The following is a 25,357-nucleotide window of genomic DNA, read 5'->3' as shown; positions in this document are numbered from 1 at the left end:
CTTCCATTCACAAGTCAGCTTGTTTTCATTGTAACTTGGTTTTCACCAGATATTTTCTCCGGTCCTGACATCTTGTTCACTGCGATTTTCTAGAACATTTTGCACCTGCAAACTCAAAGAGTCTTAAGCAACCCTAAGATTATTAGGTTTGCCTAGAGATTTTGATATGATAACATTAAATTCAAAAGGATAGATTTCAGCCTTCAGAGTGCCTTTTTTCCCTCCCCAAAAGGTAGATACAAGACCTGCGTAGGTGATTTCTTTGTTGGGTCAAGATAATTCAGTTCCACACATCCACACCCCTGACTTACTTTTCAGCTCGATACAGGCGAGTTTCGCTTCGCTGCATAATGTCACCACGTTTCTTCATGTTACACGACAATTCCAGAACATCCACCAAACAAGCACAATAACAGTCACATCTTCTTGACACAAACAAGTATGATAGATACATTTCCTGGGTATGCCGCCCGCATTTCTTCAGATTGTGCAATGGTTGGCATTCGGGGATAAGGTAGGGGGCGCAAGCCAGAAGCAAAGCACGTAGCAGGCCCGCCCACCCGCCCGCCTTACTTGCACCTTGGGAAATGGGTGTTATCGACATAGCCTCCCGACATCGCCATTTGGACGTTTCTCTGGAACTTCTGCGGGTTGTCTCGGAGGACGGCCGCGGCTTCATGATTCAATGGGTCCTCGTCATTGGGTTGCTGCAGACATTAACAAGATGGTTTGTGACCAGAACACATGATGAGAAAACAAAACAGAAACAATTACTTCAATTATTCCCAGACATCTAATAAATTTCATAAGAAAACAAACAGATAAACTACATTTCAAATGGAAAATCAACCATTGCACAGTTAACCTAATAGGATATGATGACACTTACCGAGAAAAGAAGGTTTAAACCATATATTATGGTGTTGATATTCAAGACGGGCTTCCAGTCTTCACGCAGAATGTTCAGGCAGACATTTCCTTCTAGGTCAATATTGGGATGGTAAACCTGAAAGTTACCACATTAGCAACAGTCAACTTATGATGATGAACGAAAGGAGTCAAAGCTGTGGTGCTTACCTTAGTCTTGCACTTGACCTTCGGTGCCTCATGAGGGTAGGAAGGAGAAACTTGGAAGGTGAAAGTGAATGACCCACCTCTAAGAAAGAAAACATATTGTGGATATTAGAATAACTGACTAATATTGTTTTCATCAACTGATAAGGTTAATATATCTCTATGGTGATGGGCCTTGGTTCATCAAGGTAACCAGATAACTACTGTACAAAGGTGGGGCCAGTCTGCACCGCTCCAGGGGAGGGATATAGGAGAAAGATGAGACTGTAAGAAAGACCTTACATGAGAGAATGGTTTCCCTTATTCTTGCTTCATGCAAACCATAAGACTAACTCTTCTTACAAGAGTTGCTAGAAAAACATAAAGACACAAAATGCTTCTAAGAAAATAAGGAAGATAACTAACACAAGTAAATATCTTATATGAGAACTAGCTATCATCTGCTGCTTTTACAGCTCGATTGGGGCTACGTGTACACATGACAGCTTATAGGTGATCCATTTTCACATCCCCGTATCTACATTTTAGGTAAATACTTCTTCATCAACTATAAAGGGGGCCAACAAAAGTAAGTTCTCTCACCTTAAGAAAACTGAATTAGTAGTGAAAAGATGAGATATGATGGCCAGAGGAGTGGGACGTGAATGATATCGAAATGATGAAAAATAAACTAATTTAACAGTAGTCATCAACTGCTCCTCATATTCTATTTATAGTAAGTACTATAAATGGAATAATCTTTCTTCATGCTATGTCAAGAGATATTTGCGGAAGGTGTGATTTAGCTGTAAAATAAAACTAACTTGATTTCTCTTATTAACTCATATTCATCAACAAATATTCCTTCAAACACGTACACCAAAATGCAAGACTGAAATTTGTTAACAGCCATCTAAAACTACCTATCCCTCCATTTATGTGGCAACTAGCAACAGTGCATGTTTTTAAGTAGCTTGACTGTTCAGTGAAGATTACTATGGCATGACAAAAGGACAAAAAGAAGAGTAGGTATAAAAGAAGTATCTATAATAAGATACTTACAGATAGTATCCTTCGTCAGGTCGTAGAGTAGCTTCAAAGTTCATGAGATCATCCTTTCCGTTTGGGAAGGAAATTTTAGTTGTCTTTGGTAGGTTAAGCTCAGCAATATCTGCGAGTTAGGACAGAAACTGTCAACAAGATCCATATTTTGAAAACTATCCAATTAGAAAGGCACGATATAGATCATGTACATAAATCAGGAACACATGAACCTATAGGTGAATGTTAACACCACAGGTTTGAACGATAGAAAAATCACAGTGTTTGATTTTTAATATGTAAGTATGTCCATAGTGAATTGTATTTCTCGTATCCAACTGTAGTTAAAATAGTGCGTTTGAGACAATAAGATATCTGGGTCTTCCTTATAAAGAACTACTCCCTCTGTCCCATAATATAAGAACATTTTTCAAGCTAAAATAGCTTGAAAAGCGTTCTTATATTATGGGGCGGAGGGAGTATTAGTCATAAACAATAGTACTAACGACAATTAGGCGATGCCAAACCAAAAAGGAAAACAGGGGATTGATGTGCCACCCAGGCACCCACTAGGCAACTACTATCACTCAGCATACTACCCCAACAAACTCAAGCCTGCACCCTCTCTACTCTCATACCCATTGCCAAGTGCCACCACCACCTTCGGTGCCCTACTACCCACAACTTCAGCCATGTTGCCAGCTCATCCTCTCCTCCACGCCCTCCCATGCCCCACCATATCCCTTCGGCCCTGCTCCTGCTGCTGCTCCACCTCAATTCTCAAACTGTCGTAAGCAGGCCTAGAGACAAGCCTGACTATGGGCAAGACAGCTCCATCATAACCAAATACAGTGGCAAGGAGAACGTGGTGGGGTCCAGATTGCTGAACACGCCGCCAATTCTCTTGTTTCGCCACTTCCCCATGACCTCCAGGCTAGACAAGAGGCCATGGCGTCCCTCCTCTGGACCAGGATGACTAGGTGGCAACTATGTGTTGACTGGGCGACAGTGTGACAACTAATAACTATATTATGCAAGTTAAACAAAAAGAAGAACAAACAGATCATAATCATTGGTACAGAGATTTCCCAATTTTCCACACACATGAACAATAGCCCATGAAATGGTGGGTCAATAACCGGTAGAAGCTCAGCCAATATGGCAACAGAGCTTATACAGAAAGGTAACATATTTTTTTTGACATGGAAAAGGTATAGCAGTATCTAGACCAGTACAACCAAACAGACCCCTTTGAATTACAAGATTAGTCAATTACATAAAAAATAAGGGGTAATATGTACATAATTTCCTCAAAATATAAATGTCAAAAAGCAGTTGAGTAATCTACTTTTTTTTTGCGAAAAGAGTCCCCTACTCATTAATCACGCCAAATCTGAAGTGGTTTTCTTGCCCTCGCCCACACATTAATTAGCCACAAATTAATTTTCACCGTTGAATGGGCATTGGCAGGGAGCGACATGCGCTCTGGACATTTCCTCAAAATATAAATGTCAAAAAGCAGTTGAGTAATCTACTTTTTTTTTGTGAAAAGAGTCCCCTACTCATTAATCACGCCAAATCTGAAGTGGTTTTCTTGCCCTCGCCCACACATTAATTAGCCACGAATTAATTTTCACCGTTGAATGGGCATTGGCAGGGAGCGACATGCGCTCTGGACCGCTGGATGCAGGAGGCCAAGGACCAGCCAATTAACTGCTGCATGCATGAGTAATATATGTGCGTTGATTGGCTTCTTTTACGAAGGCAACCAATCGTTTGGGAGAGTTAACTGCCCATCTTGGGCCGCAGTGCATCTGTGCATGGCCCTCCCGCCTATATTCCCATCCGGAGGGAGTCATACATTTGTAATGAGAAACGAAAAAAAACATGACATGCTTACAGGGCGATGTAAATGCACACGGTTGCAAGAAATGGATTTCAGCCTAGCACTTACCAATACACAATGTATAGCATGTCACTGTGGTGGATTATGATAATCTCATTTGTTTGACCACTGGCTAGTGGTTTTAATCCTAACTATAATATAAGGTGCTCTCCAATATATTTTTGTTATATAGAACATATGGGATGAATCGAAAAGACTCAGAGGGCAGCAGTCGATAACTGTAATTAACCACTCTGATTTATCATACATATGAATATACGTTCCGCAGCAGCTATAGAAGCAGGTGCAAAAACCACAAGTTGAACCACACATCAAGTGTCAACATTAGGAAGTTACACACCAATTGCCAGAAAGTAACATAAGATCAAATCACTTGTGGTAAAACAAACCTTTATGGAGACGTAATTCCCCTGGACTTTGCTTCTTAACAGGAGGCCCCCCATTTGAGTTGGCCGCCTCTTCCTTCTTCTGCCCCTTGATCTTAAAAAGGTTTATCATCTTCCTGTGAAACATATGAGGGGAGGAGGTAACGAGCATGAGCTAAAGAGAGCAGACTTTTCGTAGGAACAAAAATGACAAAAACAAGAAAAGCACCATTCAAGCATAAGAATGGTTTTACACACAAACATGTAGAAACGATGCAGCAGAAATCAACAGAAGCAGGTTGGTTCTCTTTAATTACTGCGTTCCATCGATAACAAGTGTGATGTTGTCAACCTATTCAGCCCTGATGGCACTAGCAACGACGATTGCCCAGAAGATAAAACAAAAGAAACCAATCCTAACAACATAGTTAACTCAGAGATTAGTTTAATATCATGACTAGCCTGCACTATCGAGTTCCTTATCTTTGTAGGATTAGCTTGTGAAGTTTTATGGTCAGGTTAACCATGACGGACCGTCAACCCTCTTAATCTAACACTTGTGCGGCGTTACGCCTAAACTCTTCTCGTCTCGGGCGAATCCCATCTATTGTCGCGGTTATTTGGAAGAGCCTCTCCCGAGGGCTTTTGCGTCCATTGGGACTTGACTGGGAACCGACGCGGCCTACTGCCAGCTCCTGCCCTACGCCCCTACCTCCTGTATAATATACTAGATCCTAACACAGCATGCATCCCGAAATCGTCCTCTCCGGCCATCTCCTCTAATCGACTCGTCATGCGAAATCGTGGGGCGGCAAACAGCTGCAGCAGTGGCATGGGGCGCTAACTCCGACAGCAACGCAACAGCGACGGGGTAAGCAGCGGCGAGTTCATACAGCGGCACGGCACAGATCGGCATACAGAAGCGCGACCAGAGGGGGGCAGAGGAAGTACCGGCGGCCCGGCGGCGGGGCCCGAGGTCGAGGGGCGCGGATCCGGAGCGGCGAGCGGCCGGAGCGGGCGTGGGCGGCGGCGGGGAGAGGATCGGCGGGCGGGCGGCGACCGGCGGGGAGGCGCGAACCCTAGATAGCTCGGTCGGTCTCCTCGCTCGCGGTCGCGGTGGGGCGCCGTGTGGGGGGCGGAAGTGAAATAGGGGAGACGAGGGGAAGAAGGGAGGTGCGGTGGCAGTCCGGCCGTAGTTTTGCGGCAAGTAGGAGGGCACTTCGGGTAGGGACGAGGCCAAAGCAATCATTTTTTTTTTTTTTGAAACGGAAGGCCAAAGCAATCATCAATGCTCTTCTTTCTCCGGATTCCAATACCCAGTTATTATTTATATCAGATTCTCTTTTATTTGGCCAGACAAAACCGAAAGGCCAATATGATAGATAAGGTTTGGCTCTGACGGCCTCAGCCAAGAAAAAAAACTACAATCAAGACAGAAGAATCCCCCCAGTTTGACCTTTTTTCTCCCAAAAGAAAAAACAATACCCATATTTCAAACGCGGGATTATCATGCATCATTGTATATCAACAATGCAATATCATGTCACCCAGACTTGCAATCAGATCAGATTGTGTTTGGATGTTAGAAATCGGTTACCATGTCGAGGCTAACTGAAAATTTAGTACCTCCCCGATCAAGAAAAGACTGCCAAGTAAGTTGGGGTGGAGGGAGTATTCATCTCTGGCATATATGCATGTTGATTTGCGACATGTAAACCCATGCATTCTCAAGTAAACCGATTAACATACATGAATGCAAATAGTACTAGTTCAACATATCAAGCTTTTGGTCAGAATACACGAATATCATTAATTTTACATATGTATGCACTTACGTTTGGTTCATGAAGAATACCTATTTTGCCTCCTTGTTTTGGTTACAAGGCCGCAATTGCTTGCGTGAACGACACATTTCGAATTCAGCCACACCATTGAAAATTCATTGCATCAAGATTCCGTGTATTTTTCCTAGAGCACATTGCCACATATTAATTCTTGGATGCGCTATTTATGAAGGAATTAATCCCTAATTCTACATAGTAGACCGGAAAGACCAAAAACCATAAGTTGCGAAATTTATTGGAGAAAAGGAAGTCAAGCTGAAAAATAGAAAGATGCAAAGTTGGGTTACTACAACGTAAATTTAGCATTAATTAGCTTATATTTTTAAGATGACAGGTGGCTTTGTCGGTAATTACAAAATCTAGTTATATCCTACAACACGGTTCCATTTTTTGGTACATATTTCTCTCAGATTCTTATTTTTATTGTTACTTTTTACTAGAAGGCATGAAAGTTGTGGTTCGAGAAACAAATAATAATAAGATGGTGTATAAACACTAAATAATAATAGTTGTCGGCATGGTAGAAGAAAAATCAACAACACAATTCCATGAGACGCATGGTTCCACACTTCAACAACATTATACATGTGCGTAATTGCTACTTACTCCATTACATAATTCTTGTGGTGGTTTTAATTCAAATAGTAACATATTCAACATGACCGAGTTACCAAACAACGACCAAGGAAACAGTACAGCTTAGATTTAAGCACCCACAATCATAGAGGAGAGCATGCAAACATTATTTATCTGGATTGGAGATCTACAGTTTGTAGAGGAAACAAATCAGGGCAGCTAAAACTCATCAGACATTATACTATTATTACGAGCGAACACATGATATGCAAGGATCAAAAATCAAAACTGGAACTCTCAAGCGTGATGGTGAAGGAATGACACACGGATACTTCTATAAGCTTCCTTACTTCGCAGCATCGTAAAGGAGGTGGAGCAGGGCTGCAGCTGCTACACCATGAGCGTGTTTGGTTGCAGTTTGCAACAGTAGTTGCATTGCATGTCCATCTCTAGTCAGCCTGGTTGCTGAAAAACAGCCTCATATGCAGCAGATGCAACCTGTTTGGTTGCCTGCATCGCATCGAGAAGCACTTACCCCCTGCTGTTTGGTTGCCCGCATTTGTGCTTAGAGTGTGAGCAGATGCAAACTTCAGCTGTTTGATTGCAATTAGCGTTTGTGTTCTGCTCATCCCATTCAAATGTGGTGGTCTTACCACCACACATGATCAACACAACAGCAACATCACAACAACAAGATCAAACAAAGCAAGCAATATAATGACAGCAAACTTAACACAGCAAACTACTTAACTAGATAGCATAAGTCTAGATTAAGAGCAGGGGCATTCTCCTTACCTGTTGTGCCAAGGTGTTGCTCCTAGCCAAAATATGAATAAGTTCCCAGCACAAGTCTCGCCACACACCCTAAAAGTTCTCCACTAACACCTGACTTAACTTAAATACATAGCATGCTCGATGCCACCAAGGCAGTTGTGCCTGCTGCAACGATACCTGCACATCACCGACGAGTCGTGGTTATAGATCTGAACCTTCAGTCCGAGTCCGGAGATGCGCACAATGATGAGGTCGTCGGGGACGATGCGATGGCGGCGGCAGAAGTAGTTCCACCCCGGCCAAGCACCATCTGGCCCTCGAAGTTCTGGACCTGCACCCATAACACGCACCCCTTGTTGGCTGAGAGCCTGACCACACGCGGGAGTCGCTTGATGACCAGCCAGGTGTTCATCACCTCCACGAACTTTGGAGGGACGACGAGCATGACGAGGTCCTCGTTGTCCTTGATCTGCTGGTAGAATATCATCGGCTCCCTGGCTCCCTCATCGTGGCCCTGCCTCGAAGATAGTCCCCTTAAACGAGGCACGCTCATGAAGGCGATCCTGCCAGGCAGGTCCACCGTCCTGAGCAACCTGTTCGTGGGGATGAAATCCTCGGCGCGCTCAGCTCCGACCACGACCTGAGCTCCTCCACCCGCCATATCCCAGTCAGTCTTCAGTATCTTGTCAGACAACATGACAAGTATTAGTATCAAATAAAGCAAGCAAGCAAGCAAACAAGCAAGTGCCACTGATCAATGGCATGTGCTCATGGCCAAATGGCAATGATCAGTGGCACTTGGTGTTGGGCAAGAGCACTAATCTACTTGCTGTAGTGCAAATGGCACTGATCAATGACACTGATCAGTGACTTGCCCAATAGCAAGTGCCATTGATAAGTGCCATTTTGCCCAACAGCAAGTGCCATTGATAAGTGCCATTTTACCCAACAGCAAGTGGACAAATGCCACTTATCAATGACACTTGTTGTTGGGCAAGTCACTGATCAGTGGCATCTTCTTTGCTGCAACTGGCACTGATCACTACACTATCCTAAACAAGGAAACATCTAAAAATAACAACAGCAAGTGCCAATAGCACCCATGTGGAGCCATGCAGATTTGGAACCATCCTAAAATGGTCCTACTACATGCACGTATAACATCCACTCATGGCATAAACCCTAGTTTCAACATGCAACATGAAACAAGGACATGATCCTAACATGAACATGCCATCAGTCAGCATGATTCTAGTATTCATCACTCAACATGAACATGATTCTACCATGAACACAACTACTAGCATGTAGCACAAATCTAGCATGTAGTAGGACTCAGACTAGCATGATTCTAGGATTCTAGCATGAACATGAATCTAGCATGTAACACAGCTACTAGCATTCTAGCATGAACACAAGCAGTAGCACACGCACTGTACAAGACAAGAACAGATCAGCATATGGGTCAGATTTTTTCACTTTCAAATCTTGATCTACCCAGAACCTCAGTATAGCTGGCGCCTCGAATTAATTTAACAACTTGCAAACGATAAGCAACACTTCTTGAGTTACATAACATCCCTGATAGATCCAGTACAAACTAACTGCAATTAACATACTACTGTAGTGGAACATACTACAGCTCATTCACATCAAGATCACAAGCTACAAACTAACTGTATTGAACATACTATAGCTCATTCAGATCAAGATCACAAGTTACATCATGGAGTAGGACGTACTTAGCGAATTAAGTTCCGTGCAGGTTTAGCAATGCTGAAAGAACATGCATATTCTACACAGGATAGCTGACAGGTCATGCAAACCAATTAGATCATGATGGGAAAAAATCGACATGCCACCTCAGTTTCTTTACCTGCCCAGCTATCAAGGTTTACCTCCTTCATAACATTGGAGGGAGTTCTATCAGATAGTGGGCAAGTTTTCGACAGATATTTAGTTCTGTACTAACATGATTAGACCAAGTGAACTAATCACAACCTCAACAGACTGCGGAATTCACAAAAGAAAGTGAGGCCACCAATGAATTCAGTGATGTGTGCAACTGAAACCAATGCAGCTCACAGTTTGCTTCGGTAAATGCGGGTGCCCATTTTTTGTGAACATATGTTAGTGATGAAAAAGAAGCAGGAAGTAAAGGTCTCTAGATTATGAAGTACCTCACATGGGTTTCCTTTAGCAAGCTTATATCATTGCACGGACACTATCATCAACCAGCAAGCACAATAGCAAGGTTGCCAACATGAACTGCACAAAAAGATGATGGGCATCATCTAAAAGTAATTGAATGACCTCCGATAATCATCACAAGTCGCCTGCTTCATAGACAGAAAACTCCTTTCAGTTTTGGAAGACCGGCTTGACAAAATCACATATATCTCATACCAAAGCTTAAGCGTCGATGTTCCAAGTCCATGGGTCATCACGTCTTCCAGCTGCCCCCCTCAATCAGCACTGCCTCTCCCAGATCTGGGGTCTCTGGCCTCTGAGGTTGGCATGCACCTACAGCTTGTGACCTACCTTTCTCTGATGCTGCAACCAACAATCCTGAAAGTCAAGATAACCATGACATGAACTGAAATTCACAAAACGGCAATAAAAACTATTTATGAAGCAGTGAACTTCCCATGACGATTATGAAGTAAAAGCTCAACGTATAAAGTAATCTTCTGATTAGCATGGCACAAAGGAGAAATCAATACATAATAAAAGGATAGATTTTAGAAAGCCACATTAATCTTCAGAAAACATGTATGTTCTTCTCCATTACCAAATAATGACCAAAACATAGCTGGCTTCAGAACTACATCGTGATTCTACATATATTACTCAGAATTCTTGGTTCATGTAAATCTAAATCTAGCGGGCACTTCCCCTCCACAAGCGGCGGCATAGTCTTCAGCAAGGTACGGTGCAGCTTCCTTGTGAGGGCATATGAACTTCTCCACAAAATACGTGTCGGTCTCCTTGAAAACAGTATAGTAGCTGGGGTCGCGCTTGAGCAATCCATTTTCCTTGAGAAACTTCACAACGTAGTACCGAGGTCTCATCCGGCCCTCCAGGTTGTAAGTGAGCAATGACGGCTGACGAGCAATGTACGCCGGTTCCAACCCCACCTCAGAGATGAGGAACTCGGACCCGTGCTGCAGCGATTCGTTCGACTTGGCGAGCAGAAACGGGGCCTTAGGGAGAGCAACGCTCACCTCGGCATCCGACCTCCCGACCGTCTTCTTCAGGTGATCCACTTTGGCTGCGATCTTCTTCTCGTCGAGGAACGCGACGGCACTGAGAGCATGCCTGAACATTCTGGACCCCCGGGGCACGCCGAGGCCTTTGGTCAACGCCACCATTGTCTGAACGCGCTCCAGGTTGGCCGTGACCATCCTCGGTATCGAGCTGCACAGCTTGGCAATGTCGCGGTCACCCAGCCCGCACTCGCGCAGGAACGCGACATTGGGCTCCACCCTCCCCTTGCAGCAGAGGAGGTTGGTGTTGAAGTTGATGGCCCGGAGCAGCTTCTCCAAGGAGCCGCCGAAGAGGGGCAGGTAGTAGTGCAGCTTGGCGACGATGGATCTGCAGCGGAATTTGTGTGGGGCGAGCGAGAGGAGGCGCGCCATCTCGGGATCTGACAGGCCGAGGCCGGAGAGGCCCGCGACGATGGGGGACAGGCCCTTGTCGACCTTGGTGCAGAGGAACTTGGGGTCCTTGGCGACGAGGGCGGCGACGTCGGCGCCGGAGAGGCCGCGGCCGGCGAGGAAGGCGAGCACGGCGTCGGGGTTGGCGGCGGACCTGAGGTGGGACAGCTTGGGGGAGGCCTTGAGTGCCTGGGGTCGGGTGAGGCCGCAGGTGGAGACGAGGTAGTCCTCCACGGCGAACCCGGTGGTCGGGGAGATGCCGGGGGCTGTGGCGCCGGAGAGGAGGCGGCGGGGAGAGGAGAGGATGCTGCTCCGCGCGTGTACCTGTGGTGGGGCGGCTGCGGATATGAGGCGGTGGAGGGGGGAGGTGGTGGCGGCGGAGGGAGAGGAGAGCATCTGGATGAGAACGAGGCCTCGGCGCCGGAGCATGGCGGCGCCGGCGGCGAGGGAGGGAGCTGCGCGAAGGAAGGGGAAGCCGTGGGTCAGTCTCTGTCACATTGACTGACAGACATATACAATTGGGCTGGGCTTTTTGTCTGCGTGAAATGGGCTGGGCTGCCACAGCCCTGGGCTTACACTCTTTTCTTTAGATAGATGCCCTGTCTTCTCTAAAAAAAAATTGAGCACCCGTCAAAAAAGAAATTGAGTGACTGGCAATATTTTGATGAGTTAAATATTTCTTTATTTTTCTTTGTGATTGCAAGAAGATGAGCCGACATTGAGCGTCGGTTCCGTCAATGAATTCTTGGGACACACTGTAGGAAAAATGGAACTTACATCGAATGAAACGGTTTCATAAAAATTCTAGTAGAACTGAGAATCCATATCTGGTGTGGGCGTTGGGGTACCTGATACGCTTTTCCCTTGTACGAGATGTAACCAACCAAATAGTCACCTGTTAAACCTGATGATGCTCCCCTAAATAGAGGAAGAAAAAACATAGGACTGCATATAATATACGGCGCCAGAGCAACGATTTCAAAGCGCCTTCCGTCCATCCATCCATCCATCGGTCGGGTCGAGATCTCGGAGCCGGCAGCGAATTCAACACCGATCAGTCTCCACTACTGCACTCAGCTGATAAGTAACCAACCTTATTGCAACTGGAAACAGAACTTCACTGCTGAAACTGTAGGTGTATATGTATCTTCAGAAATGCTGGGTGTCTTTCAGATGAAAAAAGAGGCTGCATCCAGTGGAACAAGATTGTTTTACAACTCCCCCCCCACCCCCACCCCCCACCCCCCAAATTATTCAGGAAAATTTTATTTTGGCCACTCTAGATTTCGCCAATTTTCCTTATGCCACTCTAGATTTTGACATCACTTTTGCCATTCTTAGTTTTTGACAATTATCACAATTGCCATTCCCGTGGCAAAAGCAAAATTTTCAGAGTGGCAATTGTGATAATTGTCAAAAGCTAAGAGTGGCAAAAATGAAATAAAATTATTTTGCTTTTGCCACAGAATGGCAATTGTGATGATTGTCAAAAACTAAGAATGGCAAAAGTGAAATGTCAAAATCTAGAGTGGCATAAGGAAAATTGGCGAAATCTAGAGTGGCAAAAACAAGATTTTCCCTTATTCTGGGCCCAAGCAAAAGAAACTGTGTAAGCAAGCCGAAAACTTTGGACATTGGAATCTGACTGCAGCATGTGCTTGCAGTGTGTGCGCCCCGAAGCGAGGTCGATCCTCTGTCTCATTCAGGCGGGTTCGCGTCTGCATCCGACATCTTCTCCCGGTAGAAAGAAAGCAACATCTAATTTAAATTCAGTAAATTGAAGACTGAGTTTGGATGGATTAGGCTAAGCCAATATCTCCAGGTAAACATCCCCTGCTCGGCGGCTGCTCAACAAGTACAGCCTATGTGCATGCATGCTATGTCTTCTCTGGTTAGCACTGAGCACACACAATATGTCTTCTCTGGTAGCCAAGCTTTTAAATCAAGGCTCCTGCTACCTGAAAGAATGATCGGAATCAGGAAATCACCACAACCGAGTATAATCAAACAAGTATGCCGGACATCTTCCTCTTTGTTGATGAGCCCTTTAAGGCAAAGCTATGTATAGACCGTATGTACAAAGGAGGCAAGGATCAATCTCTCAAGAATTCAACCGATGTGATGTACCATGCGTGTAACGGGATTGAACCCAGTAGTAATGCTACATGGACCATTATCACCCCCCTGTGCTTCCCAGGTCTCTTTTTCCTTGTGCTACCAGATGAAGAGCAACCAGCTTATCTACTCAACCATAACATGGGTCTCTGTGCAGACAGGAATGACACAAGTAAAAAAAAACAAGAGGAAAATAACTCAAGTGTGTCAACCGCAATGGCAACTCGTTAACTCCAAGAGTCCAACTTTAACCTGTATGTGTGGATATTCGCATAAAATGCACCCAACGGCTACAGCTTCAGTCCTAGTAGTCCTCAAGATATATAATGCATTTAAAGTTCATTTAATATTGCAAAGTAATATAAAGTTTTCCAAAGGTAGCCAAAATTCTAAGTATCCGGGGAACAGCCAAGTATTTTTCATAACATAAACAGCTAGCGCCAACATAAATGCTGTCAGTTCCTAGAAAAAAGTATTCCAAGAAAAAAAATCTGAAAGTAGATGGCACTTCCCCTATATTCTTTAGCAAGGTGCGGGGCAGCTTCCTTGTGAGGGCAATATGAAAATTTTCAATGAAAACCTTCTCAGCCACCATGAAAACGGTATTGTAGCTCAGGTTGCGCTTGAGCAATCCATTTCCTTGAGAAACATTACAGCATAGTATCAGGGCCTGAGCAGACCCTCTAGTTCTGACAAACTATGACAGACGTAAATGACGAGACTAAGTCATTGTTGATCATGGTTTAGTCCCAAATAGATTATTACCTTTTCAAGTTTGAAATTTTCTCAGTGGAAGTAAAATCAGGTACAGGATTTAGGAACAAAGATGTTAAATCTTAGAAGAAGAATGGGAAAGAAACCAAAAGGCATAATAAGACACCCAATAGAAACATATATTTTCTAAGGGTGTGTCTAGGGCACATCTAGATGTGCTCTAGTTATTGCACATCTAAGTGAGTGAATCAAGCATAAAGAGGAAAAGAAAAAAGAAAAAGAAAATATCCACACGAATCTCAACGTAAGATCAATGACATAGGACTTAGATGTGCAATACTTATAGCACATCTAGATGTGCTTTAGCAAAACTGATTTTTCTAAACATAACCTGGATATAAAAATGAACTGTAAATGATGTAAAAAAAGACAGAAATGAAAATGGAAATAAAAATTTGGATGAAAGCAACTCATATGATATATTTACTGGAAAACGATGCAATACAGTTCTCATCCTTTCTGATTCTCTGGGTTCTGGTTTCACAAGGAAATTGGTCTACCCACATATTCAATTTCCATTATCCTAGAAATGGAAGTCAGAAACACAAATATATTCATGGACTCTCATTTCTAGAGATTGCAGGCGATGCTTTCATGTCTACTTAACTAGAACATCATTACATCAACACCACAGGGTTCATGAATTAAACTATCAATTTCATCAGGCATTAGCAGCGACCAAACCAGCATATGGAAGACATACTACAGCAGAAAATCAATCTCTATTTAGGGGAAAAAATACTAATGTGAATTACCAGCTTACTATGAATGGTGAAAACTGTCATGCCATACACAGTTAGCGATTTCCATAACCAATCCTTGCTTCATGTAAATCTGAAATTAGTCGGCATTAGCCCTTTGCAAGCATCAGCATAGTCTGGAGCGAGGCATGGTGCAGCTTCCTTGTGAGGGCATATGTACCTCTCCATGAATACCTTCTCAGTCACTACAAGCACGGAATACAAGTCCCGGTCGGGATCTAGCAATCCATTTGCCTTAAGAAACTTCACAACGTAGCTCCGGGGCCTTAGCCGGCCCTCCAAGCTGTACGAGAGCATTACGGGGCGATGAGCAATGTATGCGGGTTCCAACCCCAAATCAGAGATGAGGAACTCTGACCTTCTCTGCAGAAACTCCTTAGTCTTATTCAGCACATTTGGAGCCTTAGAAATAGCAATGCCCACCTCAGCATCCGACCACCTGAATGTTTTCTTCAGGTGCTCCACTTTGGCGGCGATTTTCTCCTCGCTGACGAATGCAACAGCACTGAGTGCATGCCTAAACATCCCAGATCCTCGGGGTATACCCAGACCTTGGACGCACACCGCCGTCGCCCGGACACACTCTACGTTGCAGGTGAGCAGCCATGGCTGAGCGAGGCACAGCTTGGCAATAGCACAAGGACCAAGCCCAAACTCTCGCAGGGCCGCGACATTGGGCTTGATCACTCTCTCAAGGTTGGACGTGAGAATGTAGAAATTGCGCTTGACAGCAGAGAGGAGATTCTCGTAGGACACGAAGATGCACAGGCAGTAGTGTATATTGGGGACGATGGATCTACAGCGGAATCTGTCTGGGGCGAGCGAGAGGAGCCGCGCCATCTCGGGATCTGACAGGCCGACGCCGGAGAGCCCCGCGACGATGGGGGACAGGCCCTTGTCGACCTTGGTGCAGAGGAACTTGGGGTCCTTGGCGACGAGGGCGGCGACGTCGGCGCCGGAGAGGCCGCGGCCGGCGAGGAAGGCGAGCACGGCGTCGGGGTTGGCGGGGGACCTGAGGTGGGCGAGCTTGGGGGAGGCCTTGAGTGCCTGGGCTCGGGTCAGGCCGCAGGTGGAGACGAGGTAATCCTCGACGGCGAAGCTAGGGTTCGGGGAGACGACGGGCGCGGCCGCGGAGAGGAGGCGGCTGTGGTAGCCGAGGAGCTGGGAGATGGGAGACGAGGATGGGGGCGGGAGGAGCTGGGACAGGGCGCGGCATCGGAGGCGGAGGCGGAGCATGGCGGCGCGACGGCGCGGTGGCGCCGGCGGCGAGGTAAAGGGGAACGCGTTGGTGCGGGAATGAGGAGGAGGCCGTGGAGAAGATTTCCGTGGGTGCTCTGGAGTGGGCCCCACGCGTCGGTCTCACTCTCATCTGGGTGCTGCTCTCTGGAGTGGGCCCGTTTACAAGGTTTTTCTCTCGTTATGTTTGTGCAATATTTTTGTTCAACTCATTTGGAGCACATTTGATCTCAAACTAAAATGAATTTTTTAGCAAATTTTACAGTACAAAGAAAAAAAATACTCAATTAGGGTACTCACTCATCTATATTAATTGTTGATGATTTATTACAAAGTTGTACCGGTCCATTATGCTATAAACTTGTTGTTCTCCTTGTGATGCCCGCTCATCTAGGGGCGTGTGGGCTTCCTTCTCTTCTGTCTGCTTTGGGTCAATTGGATCAAGCCCTTCATGTGCGTTGCCCTCTATGTAGTACGTGTTCTGTTCGGCTGCTCGCCGCCTCTGCCTCCTCTCCGCTGTCGCCTGCTCAGTTAGAGACAGACACCAAGCGCCCGTCCCTGCCCTCGGTCGCTACTGGAGTTGGCAGATCGATGTATGTATGTTAATTGTGTATGTATGTATGTATGTATGTATCTGAGTTAGGTCATGTATGTATCTTAATTGTGTAATTCTCGTTCTCTAAACTGTACAACCAGGATCCACATTTGAGGGTATTATGATTGTTTAATTTTATCTAATTCTTTTTCTCTAAATTGTATGGCTAGGGTTTTTAATTCATGGCCGCAATTTGTCAATCTTTTGAATGATTCATATCTAGTTGGATTATTTCTTGGCCACGCACGATGGCGGTAAGAACCAATGTCGAATAAGTTTAACTTTGGAACCATGCAATTCAAACAATATGCTTTATTTACTATTTTTTATTTTTTCATCGATGAACACAAATAGTATAATTCGTTGTGCATTTGTGCCAACATAATAACCAATAAATTCTAGGGGTATTTATGGAAATGTTTCTTAAGAAGCTTAAGACAATCTTGGCCCTTCATGTGACCAAATGATGCCCATCACATTTAAATTATTCTTGTGTGCTACTTCTATGTGTATTATTGCTTGTTATCCTCCCATGTATGGTTTGCATGTGGACACCGGTGTCTTTTTTGTTCTGGGTTCGCCCCTGGGTGCTAGAACTGAATAAGTCAGGCGAATCCCTAGCTTTGTGTTGCTAATCATTTGGAACATACTTGTATGTAAACACAAGCACTGGTTTGATCTGAACGCATATCATCCCGCTGGCAACATGCATCAGGAGATCACCATGGTTTCACAATTGGTGTGAGGCAACAAAGAGTTCTTTCGTACCATTATCACCTCATGTGCTTACCAAGGTCTTTTTACTTGTGCTACCAGATGGAAGTCATGAAGAGCAGCTAGCTCATGCCCCCTCTAATTATCTACTCAACCATAACATGGGTTTATGTGCAAACAGGAATGACACAAATCAAAGAAACAAGGGAGATCCATGACTGACAAAAGTAACTAAAAAATTACAGCTTAGCTTAGGCCAAATGTGCAACTTCCTTCAAGTTGTAGTCATCCATATGTGAAAATATCTGGTTCCAGGCCAGTTGAGACCATATTGTCAAGTAACTTCCTCACTTCATCCATCTTGCCAACGAACATGTATCCACCCATCATCGTGTTATAAGTATGCATGTCCGGCTTTACACCCATGTGTATCATCAGGTCAAAGAGATCTTGGGCTTCCATAACCCTTCCATTTTTGCAAAGGGGGCTCATAATTCTGTTGAAGAACACAGCATTGGGATAGATTCCACGATTCAACATTTCAGAAAATAGTTCATGGACCTTCTCCCATTTGCCACAAGAACAAAAACCACTAAAAGGGTGGTGAAAACTATGATATCAGGAGCTAATCCTTCCGTTACCATTTGATTGAATTGCAACACAGCATCATCCATTCGGCCAATGCTGCAAAGTAAGTTTATTCCCGTCCCATAGCTCGCTGCATCAGGGTTGAATCCTTGTTGCCGCATTTTTGTAAATATATGCATTACCTCACCAACCCTTTTTTCTTTAGCATATGCAAATATCAATATGTTGTAGACATAATGATCCGGTGAAATGCCATTTTCTGCCATCAAATCGATGAGACAATGCATATCATGAAAATATCTTTCCGTGGCATACCCATGGAGCAGAATGTTGTATGTAGTAACCGTCGGTTTTTGGCCCAAACTGATCATAGAATCAAAAAGCTTCCTAGCTTCTCCGCATCTTCCGCTCTTGCAAAGATAATCCATCCGTATGTTTGTAAGCTACAATATTTGGTTGAACACCATTTCTAGACATTTTCTTGAAAATCCGATCCACCTCTTCGCAGTGTCCTAATGAATAGTATCATTGTATGAGACTAGTATATGTAGCAACATTTGACAGAATTCTTGTATCAAACATCTGTTGAAGAACCTGCTCAGCCTTGTCCATCGCATGAACCTTGCACATGCCAGAGATGATTGAACTACATGTCACAACATTCGGTGAAATTCGCCTCTTTAGCACTTGACAAAATAGGCTGTAAGCTTTGTCCACCTCACCCTCTTTCAACAAGCCATCAACTACGGTGCTATATGACACCACATTAGGTTGGCAGCTACCCCCATCCTCAGCCATGATGTGAATCAGCTCTAGAGCCTCTTGGCTTCTTTTCTCGTTGGAGAGACCCTTGAAAAGAATGGTGTAGGAGAAAACATCCGGTATGCAGTTAAGCTCGGGCATTATTCGGAGTACGATTTCCATTGCATAGCTGGTCTTCTTCTCCGCGCAGATGGCCTTGAGTAGGTGGTTGAAAGTGATGATAGCATCTGTAGTGAAAAAAAATTGATTTCGCTCTCACTACTCTTCTCCCTCTGCTTTTGATGTCTATAAAGCAAAAAAAATACTTATATGGCATGCAGGATTTAACGTCAGGAATAAAAAAAACATAGATGAAAAAAGGACAAAAAATGAAGACCAGAAAAATGCACCAGCCGGGAATCGAACCCGGGTCTGTACCGTGGCAGGGTACTATTCTACCACTAGACCACTGGTGCCTAGATGCTAATTTTATTTGCAGAAACTTAACAACCACTTCACTAGCTTAGCAAACGGGATGCGTCCTGCAATCGAACTCAAAGGATTTCAGTACAGATGTGAACACTGAATTTTTTTTACAAGTACACATTTGCATTTCAGTTAAAAGCATTCTTCACATGAAGAAAATAAAAAGAGGCTCCCTTGCAACCTATCTAATCTACACACTGGGAACAATTTCAGGTAAGATATGCCCATTTTCCTCGGCCAATGCCCTACCAAAATTCACTCACCCAAAAAAGATCCAGGCAAGTTATATCCATTCTCCAAAACCAGTCTGTGAAACGACCGTCGTTTGCGGTACCAAATATTGAACATCGTCCTCTGTATAATACTCCCTCTGTAAACTAATATAAAAGTGTTTAGATCACTATTTTAGTATTCTAAACGCTCTTATATTAGTTTACGGAGGGAGTAGAAAGGAGGCAGTGGATGAAGCTTTTGCTACACGATGGCGGCCTTGAGATAACATGGTAGGTACTATTATCATCTTGGTCCTCTTCCAAATGGAAGCCAGGAGCCATTTGCTCCCTGTTCAGACTTCAGAGGATATCACAATTTGCCCCCTGTTAGCACTCGACAGGACGAAAAAAGTGAACACATTTATAGAACTTGAGAAAGTGACGGATCTCAAATACGGCGCAGATGGCACCTAAGATAGTTGACGCAATATAGTGGTAACAGAAACTAGTAGATGCTGCACCCCAGATCAAAGCACAAAATGGAAGTATAAATGATGACAAAGCTACGGAAGTAATATCCAAGATATCAGCATCCCTTGCTTTCTATACAAATATGAATACCCAGCTTCAGACAAATATTCCAACAGTATGCCACCATGTTAAGAAATCAAACTTTTAGTCGGGAGAAAAAGAACTAACTGATTACTTTTGAAATTTGACACACTGTTCCTTTTATCAGGCTGGCAAATCTGAATCTAGTGCACAATTGCCTTCTGCAAGCGGCAGCAGAGCATTCAGCAGGGTGAGGCAGCTTCCTTGTAAGGTTATCAACAAATACCTTCTCCCTCACCATTATTCAGCAATATTAGCTCAGCTGTGATCTAGCGATCGATTTGCAACACTGAGTCAGCATTAGCAGGCGCTCACACATATCAATCTTTCTTCTCTACTGATAGGGTTCAAAAACGCCCAGCAATTACACGATCATCTCATCTTCCTCACCTCCCAGACTGCTGCCAACTTCCCCAGCTAGCGACACTTGATTGGACGGCGACACTGATCTTCCCCCGCCGTCTTAATAGAGTGTCGAGTAATCTCGCGCCGCCACGGCTGAAACCATGTCTCTCCTCCAGCGATCATGTAAGCTTGCGTCTGCAGCGGTATATCCAGCCTGACTGCAGCGGTACCTTCGGCCCCTTGCGTTTGTATTGCCAGATCTCAGAGCATCCTCAGAATCAATACGCAGGATACTATGGATGATACATTGCTGCATCATTCTCAAGTCTTAGGAAGAGTGCATATTTAACTTGTTCCGATCCTAAATATCAAATTACCACTCCGCACTTGTACTGCGGAAATTGCTCAGGATTTCAAAATGGTATGCAGCCACAGCCAGGAAATCACAGAAAAAAGGGAATAAACTTCAGCGCATACCTAGTCAAAGGAAGTGCAAGTGCAGATCAATCTAAGCAGATTGGATACCCCGGTAAATGGAGGGTGAATAACAACATAGCTTTATTCGTACCAGTTAGCTTGCTGAACTTTATCCATAACTGCCCTCTGCTTGCTTCCATGCACCAAATTCCTACACATAAAAAGCTCTATTAAGACTGTTCCCGTTAAAGGAAAGCTCTGGTAAGACCAAGAGAAAGGGCAAACTAAATATTAGTCTGAGTAAATCACCATCAATTAGCTAGCGGCTTTAAATTCCACATCTAATTGCTTACATGGCATATATATGGATGGAAAACAGAGAAATATGTTTGTTTACATTCGTTTATCAGCTCCAGAAAAAAAGTGATGGCATGCATGGTTGACTCAATAAAACTGTACAGGTGAAGATGAAAACACATAATTCACATACTACATAGCGCCTCGATCATTTGCGGCTTTCTATTAAAATAATAAGAAATTGCAGCACTAGCTGGTGCTAAATGCAACTGTCGATTGAACAGCAGCTTCTTTGCCCAAGTATTTCAATAACCCATTCTTCGGTAACAGTGCTCATAGAGGTGGAGTAAAAGCAAAGACCATTTGATAACACCAGAAGTTTCCCAGCGTACAAAAGAAAGTTTAGAGCACAAGTTTCTATCCCAGGGTAGAAAATGTTCTAGTGTGAAAGTAAATTATCATGCAAGTATCAGGTTCAGAAGGATTGCACAACTTGCAAAATTCAGAAGGAGAAAGGCATCATCAACACTTGAATAAATACTTGTAACTGAAGGAAGTCTCAGGCATCATCAACTAACAGAACCATCAGAATCATGTGTAGTATAGCAAATCCCCAACCACCATGCTTGGTCGATCTCCTGAAAGAAGAAGAAAGAACTATGCATCTATATCTAGTTTCATCACTTCTTCTCAAGAAAGTAAGAAAGCACCATCAATCTACAACACTCAGTAAATCAGTCAGTATGCTCTTTATTGCCCGGCCAATTCTTACTCAAGGAAACTACTTTTTTAAAAACAAATTACTCACCTGGCAAGTCACTTCATTCCTTAATAGACCCCTTCCCCTCGCCTTCATTGCATTAATATTATTTCTATAATTCCCACAGGCTAAACTAGGCACTAGAGAAGAGACACGCAACTGATCTTCATTTCAAATCAGAGCTCTGCGCCAATAATAGCATGTGCCCATCTCCTTTGTGTTACTGCAAGCACACAGCTGAGATCTCATTTATTCCAATTTCTACAGCCTAACATCAGGAATAAACATATGCTCACCATCCTCTCCTCACACATCTTGATTCTTAATTGGAGGTAGGCCAGCATGTCTACAGTTTCTGTGTTTGCAATTCTCCAAGATTCCATAACTACGCTCGCTATCTGACAGCTAGTACTTGCAAGCCTAGGCTGAGATTTAACTGAAAGGAGTGCACGAAGAGATGGCATTCAGTATAACTGAGAAAAAATACTGCATTCCCCTAAATATTAAGACCAGGCTTTGTTAAGATATCATCTGAAGGGGAGCCTTGGCGCAGTGGTAAAGCTGCTGCCTTGTGACCATGAGGTCACGGGTTCAAGTCCTGGAAACAGCCTCTTGCAGAAATGTAGGGAAAGGCTGCGTACAATAGACCCAAAGTGGTCGGACCCTTCCCCAGACCCTGCGCAAGCGGGAGCTACATGCACTGGGGCTGCCCTTTTTTTGTTAAGATATCATCTCTCGGACCATCTCTTGGCTAAGGTATCTTCATTCTGTTTTTTCCAATACCAGCATACATGTCCTCACAAAATATTGTAATCAACACAACTAAAGCAAATATAAAAGAGCATCTAAAAAAGCAAAATATCAAACATAAGACAGAGGGTGACTTGCTATCCCAATAAAGCACACCAATGATAAAAATGTCCTGAGTATCTATATAGATAGTGCTAATATAGATTAAAACTAGCTAAAAGGTAAGGCAGAGAGTAACATGGTAATGCCATAACCTTTTTAAGACCACCTTAACATATTCCTGTATTGTCTGAATTGCCCTCTGCTTTTCAGCACCACACCATACAAGCATCAATTTGCTTCTCCAGTACAAATACCTGGGCCTTCGACATATCCATTACATAGTGCTATATGGGTAGGCCATCGACAAAAATGCTACTGGCCAACTACTTTACTATTCAGTTTTGACATCAGATGCTCCCAGAAAAAGTATCATCAGCCAGTATGCCATCCAAGAATATAAGAGAAAAATAAAGGAAAAAACTGATACAAAGTACTAGAAAACGATGAGCTGCTTTCACAACAGTTAATATTTTATAAACAAAGCTACTGCTTGAAAAATGAAGGCATTCAGCTAAGCAAGAAGAACTAGAGGAACCAACAGACTATATCAAAACTGCACCCTCAACAGTGATCAACACGTTGTGACCATCAACAACTCCAGAATTGTTCCCGAAAAAAAGTTCAACAAATTTCGGGACTTCTTGTCATCTTTATGGCCATATTGAGAACCCTTTTTCATGGAAAGATAGATTAACTCAGGATCGCATTGAAAGCTGCAATTGCCACTCAGAACATAAAGATATAGAGCGTGCAGATATACTTTTCATTAATACTTGAAAGCATTTGCAGAATGCCCTGATGTCACTTTCTTAGTTCAGAATGCGTATCAATATGAGATCAGGATGGAAAAGTTCATCGCAATGTGATTCTTTCTTCTCTCTAAATGATATAGTGGACGTACAAGTACTCTAAAATCAAATTATTAGTTTCAACCAGGACTGGCGACACTGAATTAACATGTACAGTACCAGATATGCTATAGCAGATAACCAACATCTAGTTAGGCAAAGAACACTGAGACAAAAATTACCAGCTCACTACACGTAGACATACGCAGTTACCAATTCTCATAGCCCGTTATTGGTGATGTAAGTCTGAAATTAGAAGGCACTTCCCCTACAAGTGGCAGCAGTCTTTGGGAAGGTGGGGGCAGCTTCCTTGTATGGACATACGAACTTTTCCATGAAAATCTTCCCAGTAACTAAGGCTGCTGAATAGTAGTTCCCCTCGCGCTCTAGCAATCCATTTTCCTGCTTCTTGGTTCATGCAAATATGAATCTCGCAGGCACTTCCCCTCTGCAAGCGGTTGCATAGTCTTCAGCAAGGTATGGTGCAGCGTCCTTGTGAGGGCATATGAACTTCTCCAAGAACTCTTTCTCAGTCAATTTAACAATTGTACAGTCGCTTGGGTCACGCTTGAGCAATCCATTTTCCTTAAGAAACCTCATAACATGGTACCGGGGCCTGAGCCGGCCCTCCAGGTTAAGACCGAGGATAACCGGCCAGTGAGCAATGCGCGCCGGTTCCAAGCCCACCTTAGAGATGAGGAACTCGGACTTGCGCTGCAGCGTGTCCTTTGAGCACCTTAGCACAACCGGCCACTTGGACACAGCAGTGCGGACCTCCGTATCTGACCACCTAAATGTCTTCTTCAAGTAGTCCACTTTGGCAGCGAGCTTGTCCTCGCTCAAGTATGAGACGGCCTGCAGCGCTTGCCTGAACATTCCAGAGCCACAGGGCACACCTATACCTTCAGCACACGCAACCATCTCCAGGACACGCCCTGGTTTGGCACACAGTATCCACGGCGAACATACGAAGAGCTTGGCAATATCACAAGCACCTATTCCGCACTCTGCTAGGAGACTGACATTGGGCTTGACCACCCTCTCGAGGTCAGAGTCGAGGATGGAGGAGCCATGTTTGAGCGGCCGGATCATGTTTTCGAAGGAGCCGAAGAGTGGCAGGTAGTACTCTAGCTTGGAGACGACGCATCTCTGGCGGAAGTTGTCGGGGACGAGCAAGACGAGGCGCGCGATATCACAAGGGGATAGACCGAGGCCGGTGAGCCCGACGACGACGGGGGACAGAGTTCTCTCCACTTTGGCGCAGAGGAACCGCGGGTCCTTGGCGACGACGGCCGCGACGTCGGCGCCGGAGAGGCCGAGGCCGGCGAGGAAGGCGAGGACGGCGTCGGGGTTGGCGGGGGACTTGAGGTGGGAGAGCTTGGCGGAGGCCTTGAGTGCCTGGGCACGGGTGAGGCCGCAGGCGCCGACGAGGTACTCCTCGACGGCGAAGCTAGGGTTGGGGGAAACGGCGGGCGCGGCCGCGGAGAGGAGGCGGTGGAGAGAGAGGAGTCGGGATGTGGAAGGCGCTGGCGCGGCGGAGAGGAGATGGGAGAGGACGCGCTTCCGAAGGTGGAGCATGGCGCCGCGACGGCGACGGCGGCGGCGGGCGGTGGGGAATTCGAGTGGCGTCGGATGTCTCCGGTGGTGTGGTGTGCTGGACAGGGATCGACTCTGAAATGAACATCCAGCGGCTGGGCCAAGTTACCATCCAAATGACATCCAACGGCCCATTTCCATCCACACGTTGCCCAGAGCAAAACTGCGTCCATCGTTACCTTAAAAAAAACTG

At 44.7% G+C, this 25,357-nt stretch overlaps 4 protein-coding genes and 1 non-coding gene across 37 annotated transcripts; all 5 read right to left on the bottom strand.

Moving 5' to 3' along the window:
- Window positions 1-233: 233 nt before the first annotated feature.
- LOC123131630 (NEDD8-conjugating enzyme Ubc12) lies at window positions 234-5,559 on the bottom strand. The gene is made up of 6 exons (XM_044551297.1): window positions 5,317-5,559; window positions 4,390-4,502; window positions 2,116-2,224; window positions 1,078-1,156; window positions 890-1,006; window positions 234-707 (listed from the first exon to the last, which is right to left on the bottom strand). The coding sequence occupies exons 2-6, from the start codon at window positions 4,496-4,498 to the stop codon at window positions 570-572; spliced, it is 552 nt and encodes a 183-aa protein (XP_044407232.1). The 5' UTR covers window positions 4,499-4,502; window positions 5,317-5,559; the 3' UTR covers window positions 234-569.
- A 539-nt stretch (window positions 5,560-6,098) lies between these two features.
- Window positions 6,099-16,215, bottom strand: LOC123131629 (transcription termination factor MTERF4, chloroplastic). Of its 31 annotated transcripts, none has more exons than XR_006464234.1 (6): window positions 14,860-16,215; window positions 9,966-10,127; window positions 9,740-9,895; window positions 7,975-8,232; window positions 7,737-7,890; window positions 6,099-6,333 (listed from the first exon to the last, which is right to left on the bottom strand). XR_006464234.1 is itself a non-coding variant. In XM_044551294.1 (3 exons), exons 1-3 carry the CDS (start codon window positions 16,099-16,101, stop codon window positions 14,929-14,931), a joined length of 1,011 nt encoding a protein of 336 aa, XP_044407229.1. In that variant the 5' UTR covers window positions 16,102-16,215; the 3' UTR covers window positions 12,770-14,928. The 31 variants fall into 31 exon arrangements, 4 of the variants coding, with proteins under 4 accessions (XP_044407229.1, XP_044407231.1, XP_044407228.1 ...); XR_006464241.1 differs by lacking the exon at window positions 6,099-6,333 and having other exon boundaries at window positions 7,736-8,232; window positions 14,860-14,938; window positions 15,026-15,148; window positions 15,224-16,215; XR_006464244.1 differs by lacking the exon at window positions 6,099-6,333 and having other exon boundaries at window positions 7,736-8,232; window positions 14,860-14,938; window positions 15,026-15,050; window positions 15,224-16,215.
- Window positions 10,320-12,434, bottom strand: LOC123131628 (uncharacterized). The gene is made up of 2 exons (XM_044551290.1): window positions 12,064-12,434; window positions 10,320-11,970 (listed from the first exon to the last, which is right to left on the bottom strand). The coding sequence occupies exon 2, from the start codon at window positions 11,642-11,644 to the stop codon at window positions 10,424-10,426; it is 1,221 nt and encodes a 406-aa protein (XP_044407225.1). The 5' UTR covers window positions 11,645-11,970; window positions 12,064-12,434; the 3' UTR covers window positions 10,320-10,423.
- A 2,929-nt stretch (window positions 16,216-19,144) lies between the features above and the next one.
- TRNAG-GCC (transfer RNA glycine (anticodon GCC)) lies at window positions 19,145-19,215 on the bottom strand. The gene has a single exon. It is a non-coding gene; the product is annotated as a tRNA-Gly (tRNA).
- A 794-nt stretch (window positions 19,216-20,009) lies between these two features.
- Window positions 20,010-25,230, bottom strand: LOC123131627 (transcription termination factor MTERF15, mitochondrial). Of its 3 annotated transcripts, none has more exons than XM_044551287.1 (2): window positions 20,963-25,230; window positions 20,010-20,871 (listed from the first exon to the last, which is right to left on the bottom strand). In XM_044551287.1, exon 1 carries the CDS (start codon window positions 25,144-25,146, stop codon window positions 23,983-23,985), a length of 1,164 nt encoding a protein of 387 aa, XP_044407222.1. In that variant the 5' UTR covers window positions 25,147-25,230; the 3' UTR covers window positions 20,010-20,871; window positions 20,963-23,982. The 3 variants fall into 3 exon arrangements, with proteins under 3 accessions (XP_044407222.1, XP_044407224.1, XP_044407223.1); XM_044551289.1 differs by having other exon boundaries at window positions 20,010-21,022; window positions 21,650-25,230; XM_044551288.1 differs by having other exon boundaries at window positions 20,010-22,091; window positions 22,165-25,230.
- Between the last annotated feature and the right edge of the window lie 127 nt (window positions 25,231-25,357).

The sequence above is a fragment of the Triticum aestivum genome, chromosome 6A (assembly GCF_018294505.1).
Source record: "Triticum aestivum cultivar Chinese Spring chromosome 6A, IWGSC CS RefSeq v2.1, whole genome shotgun sequence".
In the NCBI taxonomy this organism is placed as follows: domain Eukaryota; kingdom Viridiplantae; phylum Streptophyta; class Magnoliopsida; order Poales; family Poaceae; genus Triticum; species Triticum aestivum.
The sequence above is the reverse complement of the archived record's forward strand: the minus strand, read 5'-3'. Positions and strand labels throughout refer to the sequence as shown.

What these genes read in the sequence shown, in the direction of transcription:
- LOC123131630 (XM_044551297.1), bottom strand. Translation starts at nt 4,498, where the DNA reads ATGATAAACCTTTTTAAGATCAAGGGGCAGAAGAAGGAAGAGGCGGCC. An exon ending in CCTGACGAAGGATACTATCT is followed by an intron (nt 1,157 to 2,115) that starts GTAAGTATCTTA and finishes TTTCTTTCTTAG; the next exon opens with AGGTGGGTCATTCACTTTCA. An exon ending in GTTTAAACCTTCTTTTCTCG is followed by an intron (nt 708 to 889) that starts GTAAGTGTCATC and finishes TAATGTCTGCAG; the next exon opens with CAACCCAATGACGAGGACCC.
- LOC123131628 (XM_044551290.1), bottom strand. Translation starts at nt 11,644, where the DNA reads ATGCTCCGGCGCCGAGGCCTCGTTCTCATCCAGATGCTCTCCTCTCCC.
- LOC123131629 (XM_044551292.1), bottom strand. Translation starts at nt 16,101, where the DNA reads ATGCTCCGCCTCCGCCTCCGATGCCGCGCCCTGTCCCAGCTCCTCCCG. An exon ending in AAGGAGTTTCTGCAGAGAAG is followed by an intron (nt 15,149 to 15,223) that starts GTCAGAGTTCCT and finishes GCTCTCGTACAG; the next exon opens with CTTGGAGGGCCGGCTAAGGC.
- LOC123131627 (XM_044551287.1), bottom strand. Translation starts at nt 25,146, where the DNA reads ATGCTCCACCTTCGGAAGCGCGTCCTCTCCCATCTCCTCTCCGCCGCG.